Genomic DNA, 22,768 nt, shown 5'->3' with positions numbered 1-22,768 from the left:
AAAAGTTCCATTTACGACAACTCTATGTTGTGTATCCTTCAACCAGTTTTCAATCCAGGTGCAAATATTTTTAGAGTCCAATTTGCTTTATTTTGTACATTAACCTCTTGTGTGGAACCGTATCAAAGCCTATGCAAAATCTAAGTAGATCACAATAATTTTGTATTTTCTATAAATACTTTTTAGTGTAATTTTCAATCCCCAATATAATAGTGGTTGGATGGTAATGTTAATATAATATCTGTCTTACTAGGTACAAGGAGATGGTGTCTGAGAAGAGCAGACAGGAAGCCCTTGAACGAGAAGAGGAGCATAAATGGAGACATGACAACTCCGATGGAGTGCAGAAGGCAGAAGAAGAGGAGAAAGGAGGGAGAAGGCAGAACGAGGTGGGGCAGGGGGAAGCAGAGGTGATGCCCGAGAAGGAGAATCCAGGGGAGAGCCTAGAGAGCAAGGAGAAGCTGACAGAGTAAGGACCTGCAGATATGTGGCATATCGGTCTGTGTGTACTTGTATCTGTATGATTCACTTATCAGAGAGAGTGACTGAGCATGGACTTCCCTTCCATCCATTGCCCATTTATTGTAAGATAAGATCTTGTTTGCCTTTGCAGTTACTGCATGACTTTGGGCACTATTGCTGTGTACAAGCACTCCTAAATCCTTCTCCATCAAGGATTCCCCCAATTTATCCCCATTTAATTTGCAAGTCTCCTGTTTATTCTTGTTTCTCAAATGCATAACCTTACATTTATCTGTATTAAACCTCATCTGCCATTTACCTGCCCAAGTTTCCAGTCTCCCCAAGTCCTTCTGGAGAGAAATTACATCCTGCTCTGATTCTACTACCTTACACAATTTAGTATCATCAGCAAAGATTAAGACTTTGCTCTCGATGCCAACCTCAAGGTCATTAACAAACAAGTTAAAAAGCAGGGGTCCTAGTACCGATCCCTGAGGTACTCCACTCACGACTTTAGCCCAACCTGAAAAAGTTCCATTTACGACAACTCTATGTTGTGTATCCTTCAACCAGTTTTCAATCCAGGTGCAAATATTTTTAGAGTCCAATTTGCTTTATTTTGTACATTAACCTCTTGTGTGGAACCGTATCAAAGCCTATGCAAAATCTAAGTAGATCACAATAATTTAGTATTTTCTATAAATACTTTTTAGTGTAATTTTCAATCCCCAATATAATAGTGGTTGGATGGTAATGTTAATATAATATCCGTCTTACCAGGTACAAGGAGATGGTGTCTGAGAAGAGCAGACAGGAAGCCCTTGAACGAGAAGAGGAGCATAAATGGAGACATGACAACTCCGATGGAGTGCAGAAGGCAGAAGAAGAGGAGAAAGGAGGGAGAAGGCAGAACGAGGTGGGGCAGGGGGAAGCAGAGGTGATGCCCGAGAAGGAGAATCCAGGGGAGAGCCTAGAGAGCAAGGAGAAGCTGACAGAGTAAGGACCTGCAGATATGTGGCATATCGGTCTGTGTGTACTTGTACTGTATCTGTATGATTCACTTATCAGAGAGAGTGACTGAGCATGGACTTCCCTTCCATCCATTGCCCATTTATTGTAAGATAAGATCTTGTTTGCCTTTGCAGTTACTGCATGACTTTGGGCACTATTGCTGTGTACAAGCACTCCTAAATCCTTCTCCATCAAGGATTCCCCCAATTTATCCCCATTTAATTTGCAAGTCTCCTGTTTATTCTTGTTTCTCAAATGCATAACCTTACATTTATCTGTATTAAACCTCATCTGCCATTTACCTGCCCAAGTTTCCAGTCTCCCCAAGTCCTTCTGGAGAGAAATTACATCCTGCTCTGATTCTACTACCTTACACAATTTAGTATCATCAGCAAAGATTAAGACTTTGCTCTCGATGCCAACCTCAAGGTCATTAACAAACAAGTTAAAAAGCAGGGGTCCTAGTACCGATCCCTGAGGTACTCCACTCACGACTTTAGCCCAACCTGAAAAAGTTCCATTTACAACAACTCTATGTTGTGTATCCTTCAACCAGTTTTCAATCCAGGTGCAAATATTTTTAGAGTCCAATTTGCTTTATTTTGTACATTAACCTCTTGTATGGAACCGTATCAAAGCCTATGCAAAATCTAAGTAGATCACAATAATTTTGTATTTTCTATAAATACTTTTTAGTGTAATTTTCAATCCCCAATATAATAGTGGTTGGATGGTAATGTTAATATAATATCCGTCTTACCAGGTACAAGGAGATGGTGTCTGAGAAGAGCAGACAGGAAGCCCTTGAACGAGAAGAGGAGCATAAATGGAGACATGACAACTCCGATGGAGTGCAGAAGGCAGAAGAAGAGGAGAAAGGAGGGAGAAGGCAGAACGAGGTGGGGCAGGGGGAAGCAGAGGTGATGCCCGAGAAGGAGAATCCAGGGGAGAGCCTAGAGAGCAAGGAGAAGCTGACAGAGTAAGGACCTGCAGATATGTGGCATATCGGTCTGTGTGTACTTGTATCTGTATGATTCACTTATCAGAGAGAGTGACTGAGCATGGACTTCCCTTCCATCCATTGCCCATTTATTGTAAGATAAGATCTTGTTTGCCTTTGCAGTTACTGCATGACTTTGGGCACTATTGCTGTGTACAAGCACTCCTAAATCCTTCTCCATCAAGGATTCCCCCAATTTATCCCCATTTAATTTGCAAGTCTCCTGTTTATTCTTGTTTCTCAAATGCATAACCTTACATTTATCTGTATTAAACCTCATCTGCCATTTACCTGCCCAAGTTTCCAGTCTCCCCAAGTCCTTCTGGAGAGAAAGTACATCCTGCTCTGATTCTACTACCTTACACAATTTAGTATCATCAGCAAAGATTAAGACTTTGCTCTCGATGCCAACCTCAAGGTCATTAACAAACAAGTTAAAAAGCAGGGGTCCTAGTACCGATCCCTGAGGTACTCCACTCACGACTTTAGCCCAACCTGAAAAAGTTCCATTTACGACAACTCTATGTTGTGTATCCTTCAACCAGTTTTCAATCCAGGTGCAAATATTTTTAGAGTCCAATTTGCTTTATTTTGTACATTAACCTCTTGTGTGGAACCGTATCAAAGCCTATGCAAAATCTAAGTAGATCACAATAATTTAGTATTTTCTATAAATACTTTTTAGTGTAATTTTCAATCCCCAATATAATAGTGGTTGGATGGTAATGTTAATATAATATCCGTCTTACCAGGTACAAGGAGATGGTGTCTGAGAAGAGCAGACAGGAAGCCCTTGAACGAGAAGAGGAGCATAAATGGAGACATGACAACTCCGATGGAGTGCAGAAGGCAGAAGAAGAGGAGAAAGGAGGGAGAAGGCAGAAGGAGGTGGGGCAGGGGGAAACAGAGGTGATGCCCGAGAAGGAGAATCCAGGGGAGAGCCTAGAGAGCAAGGAGAAGCTGACAGAGTAAGGACCTGCAGATATGTGGCATATCGGTCTGTGTGTACTTGTATCTGTATGATTCACTTATCAGAGAGAGTGACTGAGCATGGACTTCCCTTCCATCCATTGCCCATTTATTGTAAGATAAGATCTTGTTTGCCTTTGCAGTTACTGCATGACTTTGGGCACTATTGCTGTGTACAAGCACTCCTAAATCCTTCTCCATCAAGGATTCCCCCAATTTATCCCCATTTAATTTGCAAGTCTCCTGTTTATTCTTGTTTCTCAAATGCATAACCTTACATTTATCTGTATTAAACCTCATCTGCCATTTACCTGCCCAAGTTTCCAGTCTCCCCAAGTCCTTCTGGAGAGAAAGTACATCCTGCTCTGATTCTACTACCTTACACAATTTAGTATCATCAGCAAAGATTAAGACTTTGCTCTCGATGCCAACCTCAAGGTCATTAACAAACAAGTTAAAAAGCAGGGGTCCTAGTACCGATCCCTGAGGTACTCCACTCACGACTTTAGCCCAACCTGAAAAAGTTCCATTTACGACAACTCTATGTTGTGTATCCTTCAACCAGTTTTCAATCCAGGTGCAAATATTTTTAGAGTCCAATTTGCTTTATTTTGTACATTAACCTCTTGTGTGGAACCGTATCAAAGCCTATGCAAAATCTAAGTAGATCACAATAATTTAGTATTTTCTATAAATACTTTTTAGTGTAATTTTCAATCCCCAATATAATAGTGGTTGGATGGTAATGTTAATATAATATCCGTCTTACCAGGTACAAGGAGATGGTGTCTGAGAAGAGCAGACAGGAAGCCCTTGAACGAGAAGAGGAGCATAAATGGAGACATGACAACTCCGATGGAGTGCAGAAGGCAGAAGAAGAGGAGAAAGGAGGGAGAAGGCAGAACAAGGTGGGGCAGGGGGAAGCAGAGGTGATGCCCGAGAAGGAGAATCCAGGGGAGAGCCTAGAGAGCAAGGAGAAGCTGACAGAGTAAGGACCTGCAGATATGTGGCATATCGGTCTGTGTGTACTTGTATCTGTATGATTCACTTATCAGAGAGAGTGACTGAGCATGGACTTCCCTTCCATCCATTGCCCATTTATTGTAAGATAAGATCTTGTTTGCCTTTGCAGTTACTGCATGACTTTGGGCACTATTGCTGTGTACAAGCACTCCTAAATCCTTCTCCATCAAGGATTCCCCCAATTTATCCCCATTTAATTTGCAAGTCTCCTGTTTATTCTTGTTTCTCAAATGCATAACCTTACATTTATCTGTATTATACCTCATCTGCCATTTACCTGCCCAAGTTTCCAGTCTCCCCAAGTCCTTCTGGAGAGAAATTACATCCTGCTCTGATTCTACTACCTTACACAATTTAGTATCATCAGCAAAGATTGAGACTTTGCTCTCGATGCCAACCTCAAGGTCATTAACAAACAAGTTAAAAAGCAGGGGTCCCAGTACCGATCCCTGAGGTACTCCACTCACGACTTTAGCCCAACCTGAAAAAGTTCCATTTACGACAACTCTATGTTGTGTATCCTTCAACCAGTTTTCAATCCAGGTGCAAATATTTTTAGAGTCCAATTTGCTTTATTTTGTACATTAACCTCTTGTGTGGAACCGTATCAAAGCCTATGCAAAATCTAAGTAGATCACAATAATTTTGTATTTTCTATAAATACTTTTTAGTGTAATTTTCAATCCCCAATATAATAGTGGTTGGATGGTAATGTTAATATAATATCCGTCTTACTAGGTACAAGGAGATGGTGTCTGAGAAGAGCAGACAGGAAGCCCTTGAACGAGAAGAGGAGCATAAATGGAGACATGACAACTCCGATGGAGTGCAGAAGGCAGAAGAAGAGGAGAAAGGAGGGAGAAGGCAGAACGAGGTGGGGCAGGGGGAAGCAGAGGTGATGCCCGAGAAGGAGAATCCAGGGGAGAGCCTAGAGAGCAAGGAGAAGCTGACAGAGTAAGGACCTGCAGATATGTGGCATATCGGTCTGTGTGTACTTGTATCTGTATGATTCACTTATCAGAGAGAGTGACTGAGCATGGACTTCCCTTCCATCCATTGCCCATTTATTGTAAGATAAGATCTTGTTTGCCTTTGCAGTTACTGCATGACTTTGGGCACTATTGCTGTGTACAAGCACTCCTAAATCCTTCTCCATCAAGGATTCCCCCAATTTATCCCCATTTAATTTGCAAGTCTCCTGTTTATTCTTGTTTCTCAAATGCATAACCTTACATTTATCTGTATTAAAAATCATCTGCCATTTACCTGCCCAAGTTTCCAGTCTCCCCAAGTCCTTCTGGAGAGAAATTACATCCTGCTCTGATTCTACTACCTTACACAATTTAGTATCATCAGCAAAGATTAAGACTTTGCTCTCGATGCCAACCTCAAGGTCATTAACAAACAAGTTAAAAAGCAGGGGTCCTAGTACCGATCCCTGAGGTACTCCACTCACGACTTTAGCCCAACCTGAAAAAGTTCCATTTACGACAACTCTATGTTGTGTATCCTTCAACCAGTTTTCAATCCAGGTGCAAATATTTTTAGAGTCCAATTTGCTTTATTTTGTACATTAACCTCTTGTGTGGAACCGTATCAAAGCCTATGCAAAATCTAAGTAGATCACAATAATTTAGTATTTTCTATAAATACTTTTTAGTGTAATTTTCAATCCCCAATATATTAGTAGTTGGATGGTAATGTTAATATAATATCCGTCTTACCAGGTACAAGGAGATTGTGTCTGAGAAGAGCAGACAGGAAGCCCTTGAACGAGAAGAGGAGCATAAATGGAGACATGACAACTCCGATGGAGTGCAGAAGGCAGAAGAAGAGGAGAAAGGAGGGAGAAGGCAGAACGAGGTGGGGCAGGGGGAAGCAGCGGTGATGCCCGAGGAGGAGAATCCAGGGGAGAGCCTAGAGAGCAAGGAGAAGCTGACAGAGTAAGGACCTGCAGATATGTGGCATATCGGTCTGTGTGTACTTGTATCAGTATGATTCACTTATCAGAGAGAGTGACTGAGCATGGACTTCCCTTCCATCCATTGCCCATTTATTGTAAGATAAGATCTTGTTTGCCTTTGCAGTTACTGCATGACTTTGGGCACTATTGCTGTGTACAAGCATTCCTAAATCCTTCTCCATCAAGGATTCCCCCAATTTATCCCCATTTAATTTGCAAGTCTCCTGTTTATTCTTGTTTCAAAAATGCATAACCTTACATTTATCTGTATTAAACCTCATCTGCCATTTACCTGCCCAAGTTTCCAGTCTCCCCAAGTCCTTCTGGAGAGAAATTACATCCTGCTCTGATTCTACTATCTTACACAATTTAGTATCATCAGCAAAGATTGAGACTTTGCTCTCGATGCCAACCTCAAGGTCATTAACAAACAAGTTAAAAAGCAGGGGTCCCAGTACCGATCCCTGAGGTACTCCACTCACGACTTTAGCCCAACCTGAAAAAGTTCCATTTATGACAACTCTATGTTGTGTATCCTTCAACCAGTTTTCAATCCAGGTGCAAATATTTTTAGAGTCCAATTTGCTTTATTTTGTACATTAACCTCTTGTGTGGAACCGTATCAAAGCCTATGCAAAATCTAAGTAGATCACAATAATTTTGTATTTTCTATAAATACTTTTTAGTGTAATTTTCAATCCCCAATATAATAGTGGTTGGATGGTAATGTTAATATAATATCCGTCTTACCAGGTACAAGGAGATGGTGTCTGAGAAGAGCAGACAGGAAGCCCTTGAACGAGAAGAGGAGCATAAATGGAGACATGACAATTCCGATGGAGTGCAGAAGGCAGAAGAAGAGGAGAAAGGAGGGAGAAGGCAGAACGAGGTGGGGCAGGGGGAAGCAAAGGTGATGCCCGAGAAGGAGAATCCAGGGGAGAGCCTAGAGAGCAAGGAGAAGCTGACAGAGTAAGGACCTGCAGATATGTGGCATATCGGTCTGTGTGTACTTGTATCTGTATGATTCACTTATCAGAGAGAGTGACTGAGCATGGACTTCCCTTCCATCCATTGCCCATTTATTGTAAGATAAAATCTTGTTTGCCTTTGCTGTTACTGCATGACTTTGGGCACTATTGCTGTGTACAAGCACTCCTAAATCCTTCTCCATCAAGGATTCCCCCAATTTATCCCCATTTAATTTGCAAGTCTCCTGTTTATTCTTGTTTCTCAAATGCATAACCTTACATTTATCTGTATTAAACCTCATCTGCCATTTACCTGCCCAAGTTTCCAGTCTCCCCAAGTCCTTCTGGAGAGAAATTACATCCTGCTCTGATTCTACTACCTTACACAATTTAGTATCATCAGCAAAGATTAAGACTTTGCTCTCGATGCCAACCTCAAGGTCATTAACAAACAAGTTAAAAAGCAGGGGTCCTAGTACCGATCCCTGAGGTACTCCACTCACGACTTTAGCCCAACCTGAAAAAGTTCCATTTACGACAACTCTATGTTGTGTATCCTTCAACCAGTTTTCAATCCAGGTGCAAATATTTTTAGAGTCCAATTTGCTTTATTTTGTACATTAACCTCTTGTGTGGAACCGTATCAAAGCCTATGCAAAATCTAAGTAGATCACAATAATTTAGTATTTTCTATAAATACTTTTTAGTGTAATTTTCAATCCCCAATATAATAGTGGTTGGATGGTAATGTTAATATAATATCCGTCTTACCAGGTACAAGGAGATGGTGTCTGAGAAGAGCAGACAGGAAGCCCTTGAACGAGAAGAGGAGCATAAATGGAGACATGACAACTCCGATGGAGTGCAGAAGGCAGAAGAAGAGGAGAAAGGAGGGAGAAGGCAGAACAAGGTGGGGCAGGGGGAAGCAGAGGTGATGCCCGAGAAGGAGAATCCAGGGGAGAGCCTAGAGAGCAAGGAGAAGCTGACAGAGTAAGGACCTGCAGATATGTGGCATATCGGTCTGTGTGTACTTGTATCTGTATGATTCACTTATCAGAGAGAGTGACTGAGCATGGACTTCCCTTCCATCCATTGCCCATTTATTGTAAGATAAGATCTTGTTTGCCTTTGCAGTTACTGCATGACTTTGGGCACTATTGCTGTGTACAAGCACTCCTAAATCCTTCTCCATCAAGGATTCCCCCAATTTATCCCCATTTAATTTGCAAGTCTCCTGTTTATTCTTGTTTCTCAAATGCATAACCTTACATGTATCTGTATTAAACCTCATCTGCCATTTACCTGCCCAAGTTTCCAGTCTCCCAAGTCCTTCTGGAGAGAAATTACATCCTGCTCTGATTCTACTACCTTACACAATTTAGTATCATCAGCAAAGATTAAGACTTTGCTCTCGATGCCAACCTCAAGGTCATTAACAAACAAGTTAAAAAGCAGGGGTTCTAGTACCGATCCCTGAGGTACTCCACTCACGACTTTAGCCCAACCTGAAAAAGTTCCATTTACGACAACTCTATGTTGTGTATCCTTCAACCAGTTTTCAATCCAGGTGCAAATATTTTTAGAGTCCAATTTGCTTTATTTTGTACATTAACCTCTTGTGTGGAACCGTATCAAAGCCTATGCAAAATCTAAGTAGATCACAATAATTTTGTATTTTCTATAAATACTTTTTAGTGTAATTTTCAATCCCCAATATAATAGTGATTGGATGGTAATGTTAATATAATATCCGTCTTACCAGGTACAAGGAGATGGTGTCTGAGAAGAGCAGACAGGAAGCCCTTGAACGAGAAGAGGAGCATAAATGGAGACATGACAACTCCGATGGAGTGCAGAAGGCAAAAGAAGAGGAGAAAGGAGGGAGAAGGCAGAACGAGGTGGGGCAGGGGGAAGCAGAGGTGATGCCCGAGAAGGAGAATCCAGGGGAGAGCCTAGAGAGCAAGGAGAAGCTGACAGAGTAAGGACCTGCAGATATGTGGCATATCGGTCTGTGTGTACTTGTATCAGTATGATTCACTTATCAGAGAGAGTGACTGAGCATGGACTTCCCTTCCATCCATTGCCCATTTATTGTAAGATAAGATCTTGTTTGCCTTTGCAGTTACTGCATGACTTTGGGCACTATTGCTGTGTACAAGCACTCCTAAATCCTTCTCCATCAAGGATTCCCCCAATTTATCCCCATTTAATTTGCAAGTCTCCTGTTTATTCTTGTTTCAAAAATGCATAACCTTACATTTATCTGTATTAAACCTCATCTGCCATTTACCTGCCCAAGTATCCAGTCTCCCCAAGTCCTTCTGGAGAGAAATTACATCCTGCTCTGATTCTACTACCTTACACAATTTAGTATCATCAGCAAAGATTGAGACTTTGCTCTCGATGCCAACCTCAAGGTCATTAACAAACAAGTTAAAAAGCAGGGGTCCCAGTACCGATCCCTGAGGTACTCCACTCACGACTTTAGCCCAACCTGAAAAAGTTGCATTTACAACAACTCTATGTTGTGTATCCTTCAACCAGTTTTCAATCCAGGTGCAAATATTTTTAGAGTCCAATTTGCTTTATTTTGTACATTAATCTCTTGTGTGGAACCGTATCAAAGCCTATGCAAAATCTAAGTAGATCACAATAATTTTGTATTTTCTATAAATACTTTTTAGTGTAATTTTCAATCCCCAATATATTAGTGGTTGGATGGTAATGTTAATATAATATCCGTCTTACCAGGTACAAGGAGATTGTGTCTGAGAAGAGCAGACAGGAAGCCCTTGAACGAGAAGAGGAGCATAAATGGAGACATGACAACTCCGATGGAGTGCAGAAAGCAGAAGAAGAGGAGAAAGGAGGGAGAAGGCAGAACGAGGTGGGGCAGGGGGAAGCAGAGGTGATGCCCGCGAAGGAGAATCCAGGGGAGAGCCTAGAGAGCAAGGAGAAGCTGACAGAGTAAGGACCTGCAGATATGTGGCATATCGGTCTGTGTGTACTTGTATCTGTATGATTCACTTATCAGAGAGAATGACTAAGCATGGACTTCCCTCCCATCCATTGCCCATTTTTTGTAAGATAAGATCTTGTTTGCCTTTGCAGTTACTGCATGACTTTGGGCACTATTGCTGTGTACAAGCACTCCTAAATCCTTCTCCATCAAGGATTCCTCCCAATTTATCCCCATTTAATTTGCAAGTCTCCTGTTTATTCTTGTTTCTCAAATGCATAACCTTACATTTATCTGTATTAAACCTCATCTGCCATTTACCTGCCCAAGTTTCCAGTCTCCCCAAGTCCTTCTGGAGAGAAATTACATCCTGCTCTGATTCTACTACCTTACACAATTTAGTATCATCAGCAAAGATTAAGACTTTGCTCTCGATGCCAACCTCAAGGTCATTAACAAACAAGTTAAAAAGCAGGGGTCCTAGTACCGATCCCTGAGGTACTCCACTCACGACTTTAGCCCAACCTGAAAAAGTTCCATTTACGACAACTCTATGTTGTGTATCCTTCAACCAGTTTTCAATCCAGGTGCAAATATTTTTAGAGTCCAATTTGCTTTATTTTGTACATTAACCTCTTGTGTGGAACCGTATCAAAGCCTATGCAAAATCTAAGTAGATCACAATAATTTAGTATTTTCTATAAATACTTTTTAGTGTAATTTTCAATCCCCAATATACTGTAATAGTGGTTGGATGGTAATGTTAATATAATATCCGTCTTACCAGGTACAAGGAGATGGTGTCTGAGAAGAGCAGACAGGAAGCCCTTGAACGAGAAGAGGAGCATAAATGGAGACATGACAACTCCGATGGAGTGCAGAAGGCAGAAGAAGAGGAGAAAGGAGGGAGAAGGCAGAACGAGGTGGGGCAGGGGGAAGCAAAGGTGATGCCCGAGAAGGAGAATCCAGGGGAGAGCCTAGAGAGCAAGGAGAAGCTGACAGAGTAAGGACCTGCAGATATGTGGCATATCGGTCTGTGTGTACTTGTATCTGTATGATTCACTTATCAGAGAGAGTGACTGAGCATGGACTTCCCTTCCATCCATTGCCCATTTATTGTAAGATAAGATCTTGTTTGCCTTTGCTGTTACTGCATGACTTTGGGCACTATTGCTGTGTACAAGCACTCCTAAATCCTTCTCCATCAAGGATTCCCCCAATTTATCCCCATTTAATTTGCAAGTCTCCTGTTTATTCTTGTTTCTCAAATGCATAACCTTACATTTATCTGTATTAAACCTCATCTGCCATTTACCTGCCCAAGTTTCCAGTCTCCCCAAGTCCTTCTGGAGAGAAATTACATCCTGCTCTGATTCTACTACCTTACACAATTTAGTATCATCAGCAAAGATTAAGACTTTGCTCTCGATGCCAACCTCAAGGTCATTAACAAACAAGTTAAAAAGCAGGGGTCCTAGTACCGATCCCTGAGGTACTCCACTCACGACTTTAGCCCAACCTGAAAAAGTTCAATTTACGACAACTCTATGTTGTGTATCCTTCAACCAGTTTTCAATCCAGGTGCAAATATTTGTAGAGTCCAATTTGCTTTTAACCTATTGTGTGGAACCGTATCAAAGCCTATGCAAAATCTAAGTAGATCACAATAATTTAGTATTTTCTATAAATACTTTTTAGTGTAATTTTCAATCCCCAATATAATAGTGGTTGGATGGTAATGTTAATATAATATCCGTCTTACCAGGTACAAGGAGATGGTGTCTGAGAAGAGCAGACAGGAAGCCCTTGAACGAGAAGAGGAGCATAAATGGAGACATGACAACTCCGATGGAGTGCAGAAGGCAAAAGAAGAGGAGAAAGGAGGGAGAAGGCAGAACGAGGTGGGGCAGGGGGAAGCAGCGGTGATGCCCGAGGAGGAGAATCCAGGGGAGAGCCTAGAGAGCAAGGAGAAGCTGACAGAGTAAGGACCTGCAGATATGTGGCATATCGGTCTGTGTGTACTTGTATCTGTATGATTCACTTATCAGAGAGAGTGACTGAGCATGGACTGGTCATGTCTGCGATATGTTTCCTGTATAGTAATATATATTTTTCCTTACTAAAGGAATGTATATTTATTTATAATACATACACCTTCAAAATGCAGAAGTATGTATATGAATTTGTACATGCATACAAATATATGTGTGTGTGTGTGTCTGTGTATGCATACAAATAGGGGGTATATATACACATCTGTGCAAGGGGGTTGAAATACATGGATGAGGGGGGGGGGTTGGAAATACAAGCAGGGTGTGTGTATATATGTGTGTTGTTTCACCTTCCAGGCACAAACTCCAGAGGAACCCGTCCAAGATCAGCGAAGCCAGCACCATCCAGAGCCCCTGCGACTTGGCGGGAGGGAGGAAGGTACATAGGGAGGGGGAGGGAGGAAGTTATATCAGGGGGAAGGGAGGGAGGAAGGTACATCAGGGGGGAGGGAGGGAAGAGTGTGAGCTGTGTGACGTGTCAAACCCTCTTGCAGCGCTCACATGTTACACCCCCCATTCTCTCACCCCATCCTCAACCGCAACCCGCTTCTGTCTCACCCTCCCTTCTCACTCGCCCCCTTTCTCTCTCGCCCCAACCTTTTCTCTCCCCCCCACCCTCCCTTCTCTTTTGCCCCGGCCTTCTCTCTCGCCCCGACCTTCTCAATCCTCTTGGGTAACAGAGGGAACACCTCTTTGTTGCCGTGGTAACACTGATCCCTCCCTCAGAACCTGGGAAACCATCACTTCGGGGTGCACGTGGGGGACCTGATCAGTGAGACGTCCTCGGTGCCCGTTGTCATGGAGATGCTCTTAGAGTACCTGGAGATGTACGGCCTGCACACGGAGGGCATCTACCGGAAGTGTGGGGCAGCCAATCGCATGCGAGAGCTCAAACAGTCCCTGGAGAACGGTGCGCTGGGATTGTGAGGGAACCGGGGGAGGCACACATTTAGGCTGAGATTATACCATCTCCGACGGGGCGGCAGTGTGATCTGGTGATGTCATCCTATCGATGCCGCCAAGCGGCATGTTGAACTGCAGGCAGGAGACAAGCAGAGGAGACAGGGAGGTGTGGCGGAGGCGTGGCTGTGAGCGGTTCGCCCTCATTGGCTGAACCGCTCACGTGACACGGCCGTCTCCTGCTCAAAACAAAATTTCCTGTCTGCTCTCCAGTCTGCCGCCCTGCAGTTCCAGGCAGCGAGCGCGGAGTGCGAGGTATGTTTACCTTAATTGGATTGCAGCAATTTGTTTTTGAGCCGCGCAACGCTGCCGGACAATTTTGGTATAATCACGGCCTAAGGGACAAATAAGATATTATCATTTAAATGTGCAATCCCTGGCAGTTCACAATGAAACGACATTTTTGTAAAGAATGTCATTTTCCTGTAACATACAGTAACTGGGCTCAAAGCAAAACATTGGCTGCTGTCATTATTTGGGAAATAAAGCATTTAAAGGAGGGAGGATGCTTCTCAGCAGTGTTTACTCAACCTCTGGCCACCCTGTGAGAGCCAATAAAGATAAGGGAGGAGGGGGCTTTGCCTGTGCAAACTCCTGTTCAGCACATGGTGAAATCAGACAAAAGGGAAGCCAGAGGAAATCGCCCCCCCCCCCCTCCCAAATCTCAGCTCATCGTGTTTACAAAGGAACTTGAAATAATGAATAATAAATACTTATAGGTGTTATATATTTTTGTTTTTTTAAAAAGGCATAAGTCACCCAGGTGTGACCCCTTAAACATCTCACGGTCAGTAGTACATTTTGGTCCTAGGAGGGACTGACCCTTTAAACAGTGGAATAATATACAGGCAGTCCTCGGTTATCCGACACAATGCGTTACTCAAAATGGCGTTGGATAGCGAAACGTTGTAAAGCGAAACACGTTTTCCCACAGGAACACTGTTTAAATGAAAGGTTCTGTTCCTGAAGGCATTTTTAACACTAAAATACACCAAATATTTTACACAGGCAATAAGATATGCAGCACACACATACATTATATAGTGTATATACTGTATTATATATATATATATATATATATAATATAACATAATAAATAATATATTATGTAATATAATATAATATTATATATATGCTCTTACGACGCTTTGCAACGTTGTTTATGTGTATATATATATATATTTATACATACACACATACACATAAACAACGTTGCAAAGCATCGTAAGAGCGCTGGATAAGCCGTTTTGGCGTTGTAAAAATGAACATAGGTATGCATTGCATAGCGCTGGATAAGCCATTCGTTGTAAAGCGAAGCGCTGTAAAACGAGGACTGCCTGTAATCGTCTTTAACACATTTAATTACTCTTAACTTTTTTCCTGGCAGACTACACAACGACACACTTCAGCTTACCAAAATGTTTTCATAAGGCCAGGTCCCCGCTGGCTACTGCAGCGACCGCTGTGGCGGACGCTGCAGGGACAAGAGCCGCCCCACAATGGGGCCGGGCCCGCTGCGAGTTTTTGAGGTACACATGAAAATTGAGATAGGAACTAGCGACAGAGCGCTAGGCCACGCCCACCGGCGGTTAAGCCAATGAGGGCGAACCTGCCAGGTGATGTCATGGCCGCGCCCCAGTAATGCCCCCCCCCGTCTTTCCCCTTGCAGCTCTCTGTAGACCGGAGAATTCGCAGGTGCGTGCAGCGCAGGCAGCGTGGCCGCAGCCTAATACTTATTTTTGTGAGGAGAAAAAAAACAATATTTCCATGTATCTAAAATGTTTTCTCTGTATTTGTGCTCCGCGGATAGTGCCTATAAAAGGGTGATGGGGATCGGTCATTACAAGTCCTCTTGTTTTCTCACATGTTTTCTGTCACCTTCTGGACAGACCCCAGCTCTGTGAAACTGGATAATTACCCCATCCACGTCATCACTGGCATCCTGAAGCAGTGGTTGCGTGAGCTCCCGGAGCCACTCATGACCTTCGCTCGTACAACGAGTTCCTACGAGCCGTGGGTAAGTGCAGAGAGGAAGGTAACCCTCCCTCTGAAGAGTCGCGGGGCTTAGTGACAAATTGCAGAGAGGATCTCCACTGCAGAACACGAAATCCTGGATGGGCAGGAGAGATCTACAGTACCTTTGTGCTTTATCCTATGGTGGGAGGCGTAGACTCCATTGGCCAGAGATACTTTTCACCCTGAGGTGAAAGGGAGCGATGCCGTATGAGCCTTATTTTTGGGTCACACTCAGTGGAACATCTACTCGGTCTGTTTCATTTTAATGTTGGAGGGACAGACTCCACCGGCTAAAAGTCCCTTTTGTTTGTGTCACTGTGGAAAGGGAGATATTGCATGGGCCATAGGCCTCTTATCTCTGGGTTAGACTTGGTGAACAGAAATCCTTTCAGTCTTTGTCACTCTGCTGGTGAAGCGACAGACTCAGTGGGCCATAAGTTATGTCTGTACGTCTGTCAGCTTCAAGTTGAGGGACAGACCACATGGGCCATAGGTCTCTCCTGTTTGTCACTGTCACCCAGTGGTTGGTGTGACACACTCCATGGGCCATAGGACTATTATGTCTGCCTCTTTTTACCAGGGGTACGGACTCTGGGTCAGGCTCAGTGGGACATGGGTGCCATCTGTCTGTGCCACTGTCACCTGCAGTGGGAATGACAGGCGTCATGGTCCATAGTCCCCTTTGGTCTGTGATGCCCTGCAGTAGGAGAGTCAGACTCCAGGATCTGTGCCACACTAGACGAACAGACATTTACTTCTTTATCTCCACTAACCCTTGTAGCGCCTGAGGGGTCTGCCATGCACTGCAGAACAAGGTGTCCGGCCTCTCTAGCACTGAAGGTGTTTAGTAAACCTCTCCCACGTCTCCGTTACCCATCTATTGCTTTGCCTTCTCCCTTTAGAGCTCCCTGGGAAGCAGGAACAGCTGTGTGCCATCTACAAAGTTCTGGGACAGCTTCCCCAGGCCCATTACAACACTCTGGAGAGGCTGATCTTCCACCTTGTCAAGTAAGATGCAGGAGAGGTTGCAAACCCCTTTGTGTGATTGCAGGGGAGGATGCAGACCTGTAGTGCTCAATGTCAGTGTGCTGCTAGGAGTGTTCCTGGGCATACAGGAGCGGGCCCCAACTCTGTGTTCAAATGAGTCCCTCACTTGTCAGTGTATTGTTTTAATACACATAATATAATTTTAAATCTAAGATTTAATCAACCTAAATTCTGTGTGCATCTCCCCGGAGATAATCAGTCTGTAGACTTTCGTACACTTTTTAAATGGCTGTTTCCTCTCTTATAGACGTACGGATGAGGCCTGCATCAGAGAATCGGGGATTGTGTGTGTTATTTATTCCCAATACTGTATATATGTATTATTTATATGGCATTATATATATATATATATATATATATATATATATATATATATATATACACACACACACACACACACACACACACACACACACACACACACACACACACACACACACACACACACACACACACACACACACACACACACACACACACACACACACACTTTGCCTTTAACCCTTTAACCCCAAGAGGACTTGCTAAGCAATAGCAAACCCAATGTATTGTCCCCCCCACAGACCACAGATGGAGAGAATGTATTGCTTTGCACAGGGATTCCTTCCTGTGTCTTCCTGCATATAGTGAGGTGTGGCTGTGTAACCACAGGGCATTTTCCTCATATCTGTAAGCAGTGCTGGCCGCTCAGGAATCACATTAGTTAGGAAGAATGTACAGATCCATTATAGCAAGGGTGCTCAACTCCAGTCCCGAAGCCCCCTCCCCCCCCAACAGGTCAGGTTTTCAGGATATCCCAGCTTGAGCACAGGTGGCTCAGTCGAAGCCTCTGATAGAGCCACCTGTGCTGAAGCAGGGACTGATTGAGCCACCTGTGCTGAAGCAGGGATATCCTGAAAACCGGACTTGTTGGGGGAGCTTGAGGATGGGAGCTGAGCCCCATTGCATTATAGGGAAGTGCAGAGATGAAGAGGTGCATGTTACAGTGCTCTAATAACTGGGCAGTGAGGGTCACACCTGGAAGGCTCCGTCTGCTAAGCAGCCCTGGAAACACGGGCTCAGATAGCCCCATGCCTGCTCAGAGCCCAGCAGGGCAATGCATTGTGGGGCATTCTCTAACGCCACCCTATTTTGCAGAGTGGCTGTGATGGAAGATGCGAACCGCATGTCCTCAAATTCCTTGGCCATCATCTTCGCGCCCTGCCTCCTGCGCTGTCCAGCCAACTATGACCTACAGACCACCCTGAAGGAGGTTTCCAAAACCATCACGTAAGGTTTCGATTACTGTATGCCGGCGTTTTTTGGTAAAATCACAGCCTAATTCAGGCGCCCGCCTGTCCCTTTCCTTCCGCCCAATCAGGGCATGTTATTTATTTGCTTCGATATGAGCTGTTGAAATATTGAAGGACCGGGAAGTCAGAATGTCGCTCCCTCCCAGGCCCAGCACAGTCTCAAAGTTACCGTCGTGATCTGCGCTGCTGCAGATTGAGACAATCAAGGGAGCAAAATACTGTTATGCGCTAAACTCGTGTAGGTTTTATTTGGGGGGGGGGTTCTGCCTTAAAAGAGGTAAAATCTTCTCGAGCAATTCAGCCCGGATAGGGGCCTTGGTCGGAGGCTGCACCCGTTGTAAACGGATTAAGGGAAGGGGAGTCTAGTGGTTAATTCACTGCCTTTGAAGTGGGTGTGCAGTGCCGGCACCATGTGACCACCCAAAAACTGAGATAGTAAGCTCAGAAGACAAGCTCCTGTGTCTGACGCTGCGGTGTGTAGTACCGGATAAGACGACTTTCTCGTATGATCTGCACAGTGATTCTGTCCTATCCCCGTGGGCCCTGCTGTCGCACTTCAGAGCTGTAATCTCCCGTGTTCTCATGTTTCCATAAGAAATGTTTTTGTTTTCCAGCTAATTGACCAAGTCGCAAACTAATGGTTTCCTGCCGAAGAATTCATTGGGAATACATTTGTGGGGTTTTTAAAGGGAACTTGGGGGAAATAATGAAATAAAACGGGGTGGATATTTTGAAGACTACGGTTTGCCCATCTCAGACGGGGTTAGGGATGCCACCTCTATTCACCCCTTCCTTGCCAGAGGGGTCAGGGACTTGTTATAAAGCAAGGGGTTAAGTGGAAGGCGCTGTAACCCGATTGTCCTTGTGCTTCCCCTGTAGGTGTGTGGAGATGCTGATTAAGGAGCAGATGAGGCAGTACTGTACATACTCAAAATTAAGGAGATTGGCATGATGAAAGCAGCAGAGACACAAGCGCTGTGCAGCCTGTCCCTGCTCAAACACAACACGGTGAGTACCCCAAAAAAGCCCTGCAATGTAATGTTTCTGTGGAGGAGGCAGTCACGCAGCCCCTTCTGTGGATGAGATTCCAGACACTCACACGGGGGAGGAGGGGGGGGGGGTTAGGGGTGGTGTCCCTCTAGATGTGGGGTCCCACACACACTCAGGGACCCCCTCCAAGATGGGATGGCGGAAACTCACATGGGGGCCCCCTCTGAGTTGGAATCCCAGAAACTCACACCCTTGCAGTTAGGGAGCTGCCCTTTAAAGTGGGAAGTTTCTCCTTGAGTCCCGGTCTAAAAGAACATATTGGAAGTTGGTGAAGTAGTGAATCGTTGCTTCAGTGTTCAATGCTGGCTATAGAAGCATCTCCTGTATACGCCTGTATCCCCTTCCATGCACGGAAGGGGTTATACATAGATACATTTTTTTAATGAGTTAATTCTTGGGATATTTGTATGCAAAACCCGACTTCCACATCAGTATTCTGCTCCTTGAAGACAGTTTCTTTTTCTCTGACAGCCTTGGCCTGTACATTTAGGATTTATTTCTCCTTATGAAGGGATCCTGGTTGCTCCACACCGCCCTCTCCCTTGCACGCCTGGAATTGCTTCTCCCGCGGTTTGGAGCACAAGTTGGGTTTCCCTGTGATAAGAGTGGAATCCAATAATACTTGTCACATATTTATTTTAGTATAGCTATCAAAGTTTAATTTGACTAAATACCAATATTACATTCATTTTTTTTTTTTTAGGTGGAATGCGCCCCGAAGGGATCTCCGTGTTCTAATATTCTCTGAATATATCCCAGGTAGCACACACCTCTCTATATTAATACTCGGTGAGTTATGTCTGTCTATCTCTCTGTCTATTTCTCAGTCTATGTGTCTGTCAGTCAGTCTGTCTCTGTCTGTGTGTCTGTCTGTGTCTCTCTGTGTGTCTGTCTCTCAGGCTCTCTTTGTGTGTGTCTCTCTGTGTGTGTGTGTGTGTTTGTGTCTCTCTCTCTCTGTCTCTTTCTTTCTGTCTCTCTGTGTCTCTCGCTCTGTGTGTGTGTGTGTCTCTCTCTCTGTCTCTCTCTGTGTGTGTCTCTTTCTCTCTCTGTGTCTCTCTCTCTGTGTTTCTCTTTCTCTCTCTCTGTGTCTCTTTGTGTCTCCCTCTCTCTCTGTGTCTCTCTGCGTGTGTGTGTCTCTCTCTCTGTGTGTGTGTGTGTCTCTCTCTCTGTCTCTCTCTGTGTGTGTCTCTTTCTCTCTCTGTGTCTCTCTCTGTGTTTCTCTTTCTCTCTCTCTGTGTCTCTTTGTGCCTCTCTCTCTCTCTCTCTGTGTGTGTCTCTGTGTGTGTCTCCCTCTCTCTGTGTGTGTGTTAGAATCACGGCTAGGCTCCGCCCCCTGACGCGGTACACGGCGGTGCCCGCAGCGTGCGCAGACCCCTTTCTGCGCGTGTGCGCCAGCCAACCAGAACAACTTATTTAAGGAATGAATCCATAAATAAATCAATGAATTGGGCACGTATCAATGCACACCAAGGGAGGAGAATGAAGTATCAATATATCAGAAAATATTTTAATTCCCATTCAATGTTCATACCCCTTGGATGGACTGGATCTAAGGTGAAAATCCAATACATTTCTCTTCGATTGAGGAAATTAAGTCTGTCTCCTCCCCTGGTATGTGGAGACACATGTTCCAAACCAGAGAAATTAACATTAATTATACCGCCTTGCAAACAGCTTGAGAAATGTCTGGATACTGGATGAGACAGATCATGTCTTGTGATTAACCGAACATGTTCAGATATCCTAGTTTTCAAGGGTCTGATTGTACGACCCACGTAACGTTTGCCGCAACCACACCAAAGTGTGTAAACGACAAAACTTGTATGACAATTAATAAAAGTTTGAATTTTATAACAGTTTTTTGACTGTGCGCTTTTTACTTTTTTTAAAGGTCTGGCATACTGACAGAAATTACAATGGCCGCAACAGAAAAACCCATTGGGGCTGCCACGGATATGACTACTCACTAATGGACTGAAATACACTTGGGGAAATCGATGATACAATCGTTTTAGCTTTTTTGAAGACTATTCTTGGTCCTTCTTGCAGAATACGTCTAAGATCTGCATCTAGTTTTAATATGTCCCAATGGTTTTTTTATGATGGTACGGATTTGGTTAGCTTGTTTATTAAATTGTGTAATGAATAAAGGTTCTGAAAACCCTGTTTGATGTCTTTATTGTGAGTTTTATAACAAACTAAATATTTTCTATCAGTGAATCTAGCTTGTTCAAATGCGGATTGTATATCATCCATGGCGACCATGAGGTCCGCCACCGGACAAAATCTTGTCGCCCGTGGCGATCGGGTTTGTTGACCACTGTGTATTATACATATATAAAATCAATGTCAATCTCTCCTGAGCTTGTGTTGAACGGAGTACACTGGCGACACACTTTATTCGAGCTCGGCTAGTCCCACGAATTCGGGTATACCCGGGTGTATTGAGGTTTGTGACTGTTTTCTGCCCGAGTGCATTGGGTTATTTTCCATGCAGGGTTTGAAGCATTTTATTCCCGCTGGCTGCAATACTGCACAGTATATATATATATACTGCATTACAATTCATGAATTTATGCCATCTGGTAGACACGCGAAGCATTGCAGCCTATTAAATCCTAATCATTATCATTTAACAGATCAGCCGCCCGTCAGCCAGGCATGAACCCAGGCTGGGAAGGCAAACGCAACGGGGCTTGTCAGAGGTGAGGAGCGGCGCATTCCAGGTATCTGCCAGGTACATACTGGGTATTTGCTCGAATAAAGTGTGTCGGTGCAGTACATTTATAGCATGACCCATGTCATTGTCCTGTAAGAATAAAATAAATAAATACGTTTTGCTTCACCCCTGCTCAACACAAAAACTTAAATTTTCATAGAACCGTAGGTTTATTTTGAAAAGTACTGTGTGTGTGTGTTGACCTCACTAACCAAACCAAAAAAAAAAAGCCAGAACCCATTAACCAGTGTCAGGATGCCCCCTCTTAACAATTTCCAAATCAGCAATCCCGCCTGGGATCTTACCTGATCCGCAGTTCCTCAAGGTACTATACGGGAGGGGAGGTGTTCCCTACCTGTCTTCCGATGTCCCCCGTGGGAAACTTGAGTCAGATCTGGAAGAAAGCAGAATAGGTTATTTCGGTGTAGGTATAGTGCAGTTAAGATAAAACAGAGAGAGTGGGTGAGGGTGACAGACAGAGAGTGAGTGAGAGGGTGACAGAGAGAGAGAGAGGGTGGGAGAAAGGGACGGTGAGAGAGAGGGTGGGAGAGAGAGAGGGTGGGAAAGAGAGAGAGAGGGTGGGAGAGAGAGAGAGAGGGTGGGAGAGAGAGAGAGAGGGTGGGAGAGAGAGAGAGGGTGGGAGAGAGAGATGGTGGGAGAGAGAGAGAGAGAGAGGGTGGGAGAGAGAAAGAGAGAGGGTGGGAGAGAGAGAGAGATAGGGTGGGAGAGAGAGAGAGGGTGGGAGAGGGTGGAGGAGAGAGAGAGGATGGAGAGAGAGAGAGGGTGGGAGAGAGAGAGAGGGTGGGACAGAGAGAGAGGGTGGGAGAGAGAGAGAGAGGGTTTGAGAGAGAGAGGGTGGGAGAGAGAGAGAAAGCGTGGGGGAGAGAGAGAGAGGATGGGGAGAGAGAGGGTGGGAGAGAGAGAGAAGGTGGGAGAGAGAGAGAGGGTGGGAGATAGAGAGAGGGAGGGTGGGAGAGAGAGAGGGTGGGAGAGAGAGAGGGTGGGAAAGAGAGAGAGGGCGGGAGAGAGAGGGTGGGAGAGGGTGGGAGAGGGTGGAGGAGAGAGGATGGGAGAGAGAGGGTGGGAGAGAGAGAGAGGGTGGGAGAGAGAGAGAGGGTTTGAGAGAGAGAGGGTGGGAGAGAGAGAAAGGGTGGGGGAGAGAGAGAGGATGGGGGAGAGAGAGAGGGTGGGGAGAGAGAGAGAGAGGGGGAGAGAGAGAGGGTGGGGGAGAGAGAGAGGGTGGTTGACTGACTGGCACATGGGTGGTTGACTGACTCA

The 22,768-nt window shown here is 44.4% G+C and overlaps 2 protein-coding genes across 2 annotated transcripts; both read left to right on the top strand.

The window, feature by feature from the left end:
- The first annotated feature begins 259 nt into the window (after positions 1 to 259).
- Positions 260 to 5,423, top strand: LOC142477799 (uncharacterized). The gene is made up of 6 exons (XM_075582390.1): positions 260 to 469; positions 1,243 to 1,458; positions 2,237 to 2,452; positions 3,226 to 3,441; positions 4,215 to 4,430; positions 5,204 to 5,423. The coding sequence occupies exons 1-6, from the start codon at positions 264 to 266 to the stop codon at positions 5,421 to 5,423; spliced, it is 1,290 nt and encodes a 429-aa protein (XP_075438505.1). The 5' UTR covers positions 260 to 263.
- Positions 5,424 to 7,341: 1,918 nt separating this feature from the next.
- On the top strand, positions 7,342 to 20,916 carry LOC142477801 (uncharacterized). Its single transcript, XM_075582391.1, has 11 exons — positions 7,342 to 7,397; positions 8,171 to 8,386; positions 9,159 to 9,374; positions 12,704 to 12,785; positions 13,133 to 13,316; positions 15,256 to 15,383; positions 16,285 to 16,390; positions 17,567 to 17,698; positions 18,601 to 18,729; positions 19,475 to 19,560; positions 20,663 to 20,916. The coding sequence occupies exons 1-7, from the start codon at positions 7,342 to 7,344 to the stop codon at positions 16,372 to 16,374; spliced, it is 972 nt and encodes a 323-aa protein (XP_075438506.1). The 3' UTR covers positions 16,375 to 16,390; positions 17,567 to 17,698; positions 18,601 to 18,729; positions 19,475 to 19,560; positions 20,663 to 20,916.
- Positions 20,917 to 22,768: the final 1,852 nt, after the last annotated feature.

This window comes from Ascaphus truei, unplaced genomic scaffold (genome assembly GCF_040206685.1).
Source record: "Ascaphus truei isolate aAscTru1 unplaced genomic scaffold, aAscTru1.hap1 HAP1_SCAFFOLD_2332, whole genome shotgun sequence".
Taxonomy (NCBI): Eukaryota; Metazoa; Chordata; class Amphibia; order Anura; family Ascaphidae; genus Ascaphus; species Ascaphus truei.
The sequence above is the reverse complement of the archived record's forward strand: the minus strand, read 5'-3'. Positions and strand labels throughout refer to the sequence as shown.

Coding starts and splice junctions, on each gene's coding strand:
- LOC142477799 (XM_075582390.1), top strand. CDS start 264: ATGGTGTCTGAGAAGAGCAGACAGGAAGCCCTTGAACGAGAAGAGGAG. Junction 2,453..3,225: donor AGCAAGGAGAAGCTGACAGA/GTAAGGACCTGC, acceptor CCGTCTTACCAG/GTACAAGGAGATGGTGTCTG. Junction 4,431..5,203: donor AGCAAGGAGAAGCTGACAGA/GTAAGGACCTGC, acceptor CCGTCTTACTAG/GTACAAGGAGATGGTGTCTG.
- LOC142477801 (XM_075582391.1), top strand. CDS start 7,342: ATGCCCGAGAAGGAGAATCCAGGGGAGAGCCTAGAGAGCAAGGAGAAG. Junction 7,398..8,170: donor AGCAAGGAGAAGCTGACAGA/GTAAGGACCTGC, acceptor CCGTCTTACCAG/GTACAAGGAGATGGTGTCTG. Junction 15,384..16,284: donor CGAGTTCCTACGAGCCGTGG/GTAAGTGCAGAG, acceptor TTCTCCCTTTAG/AGCTCCCTGGGAAGCAGGAA.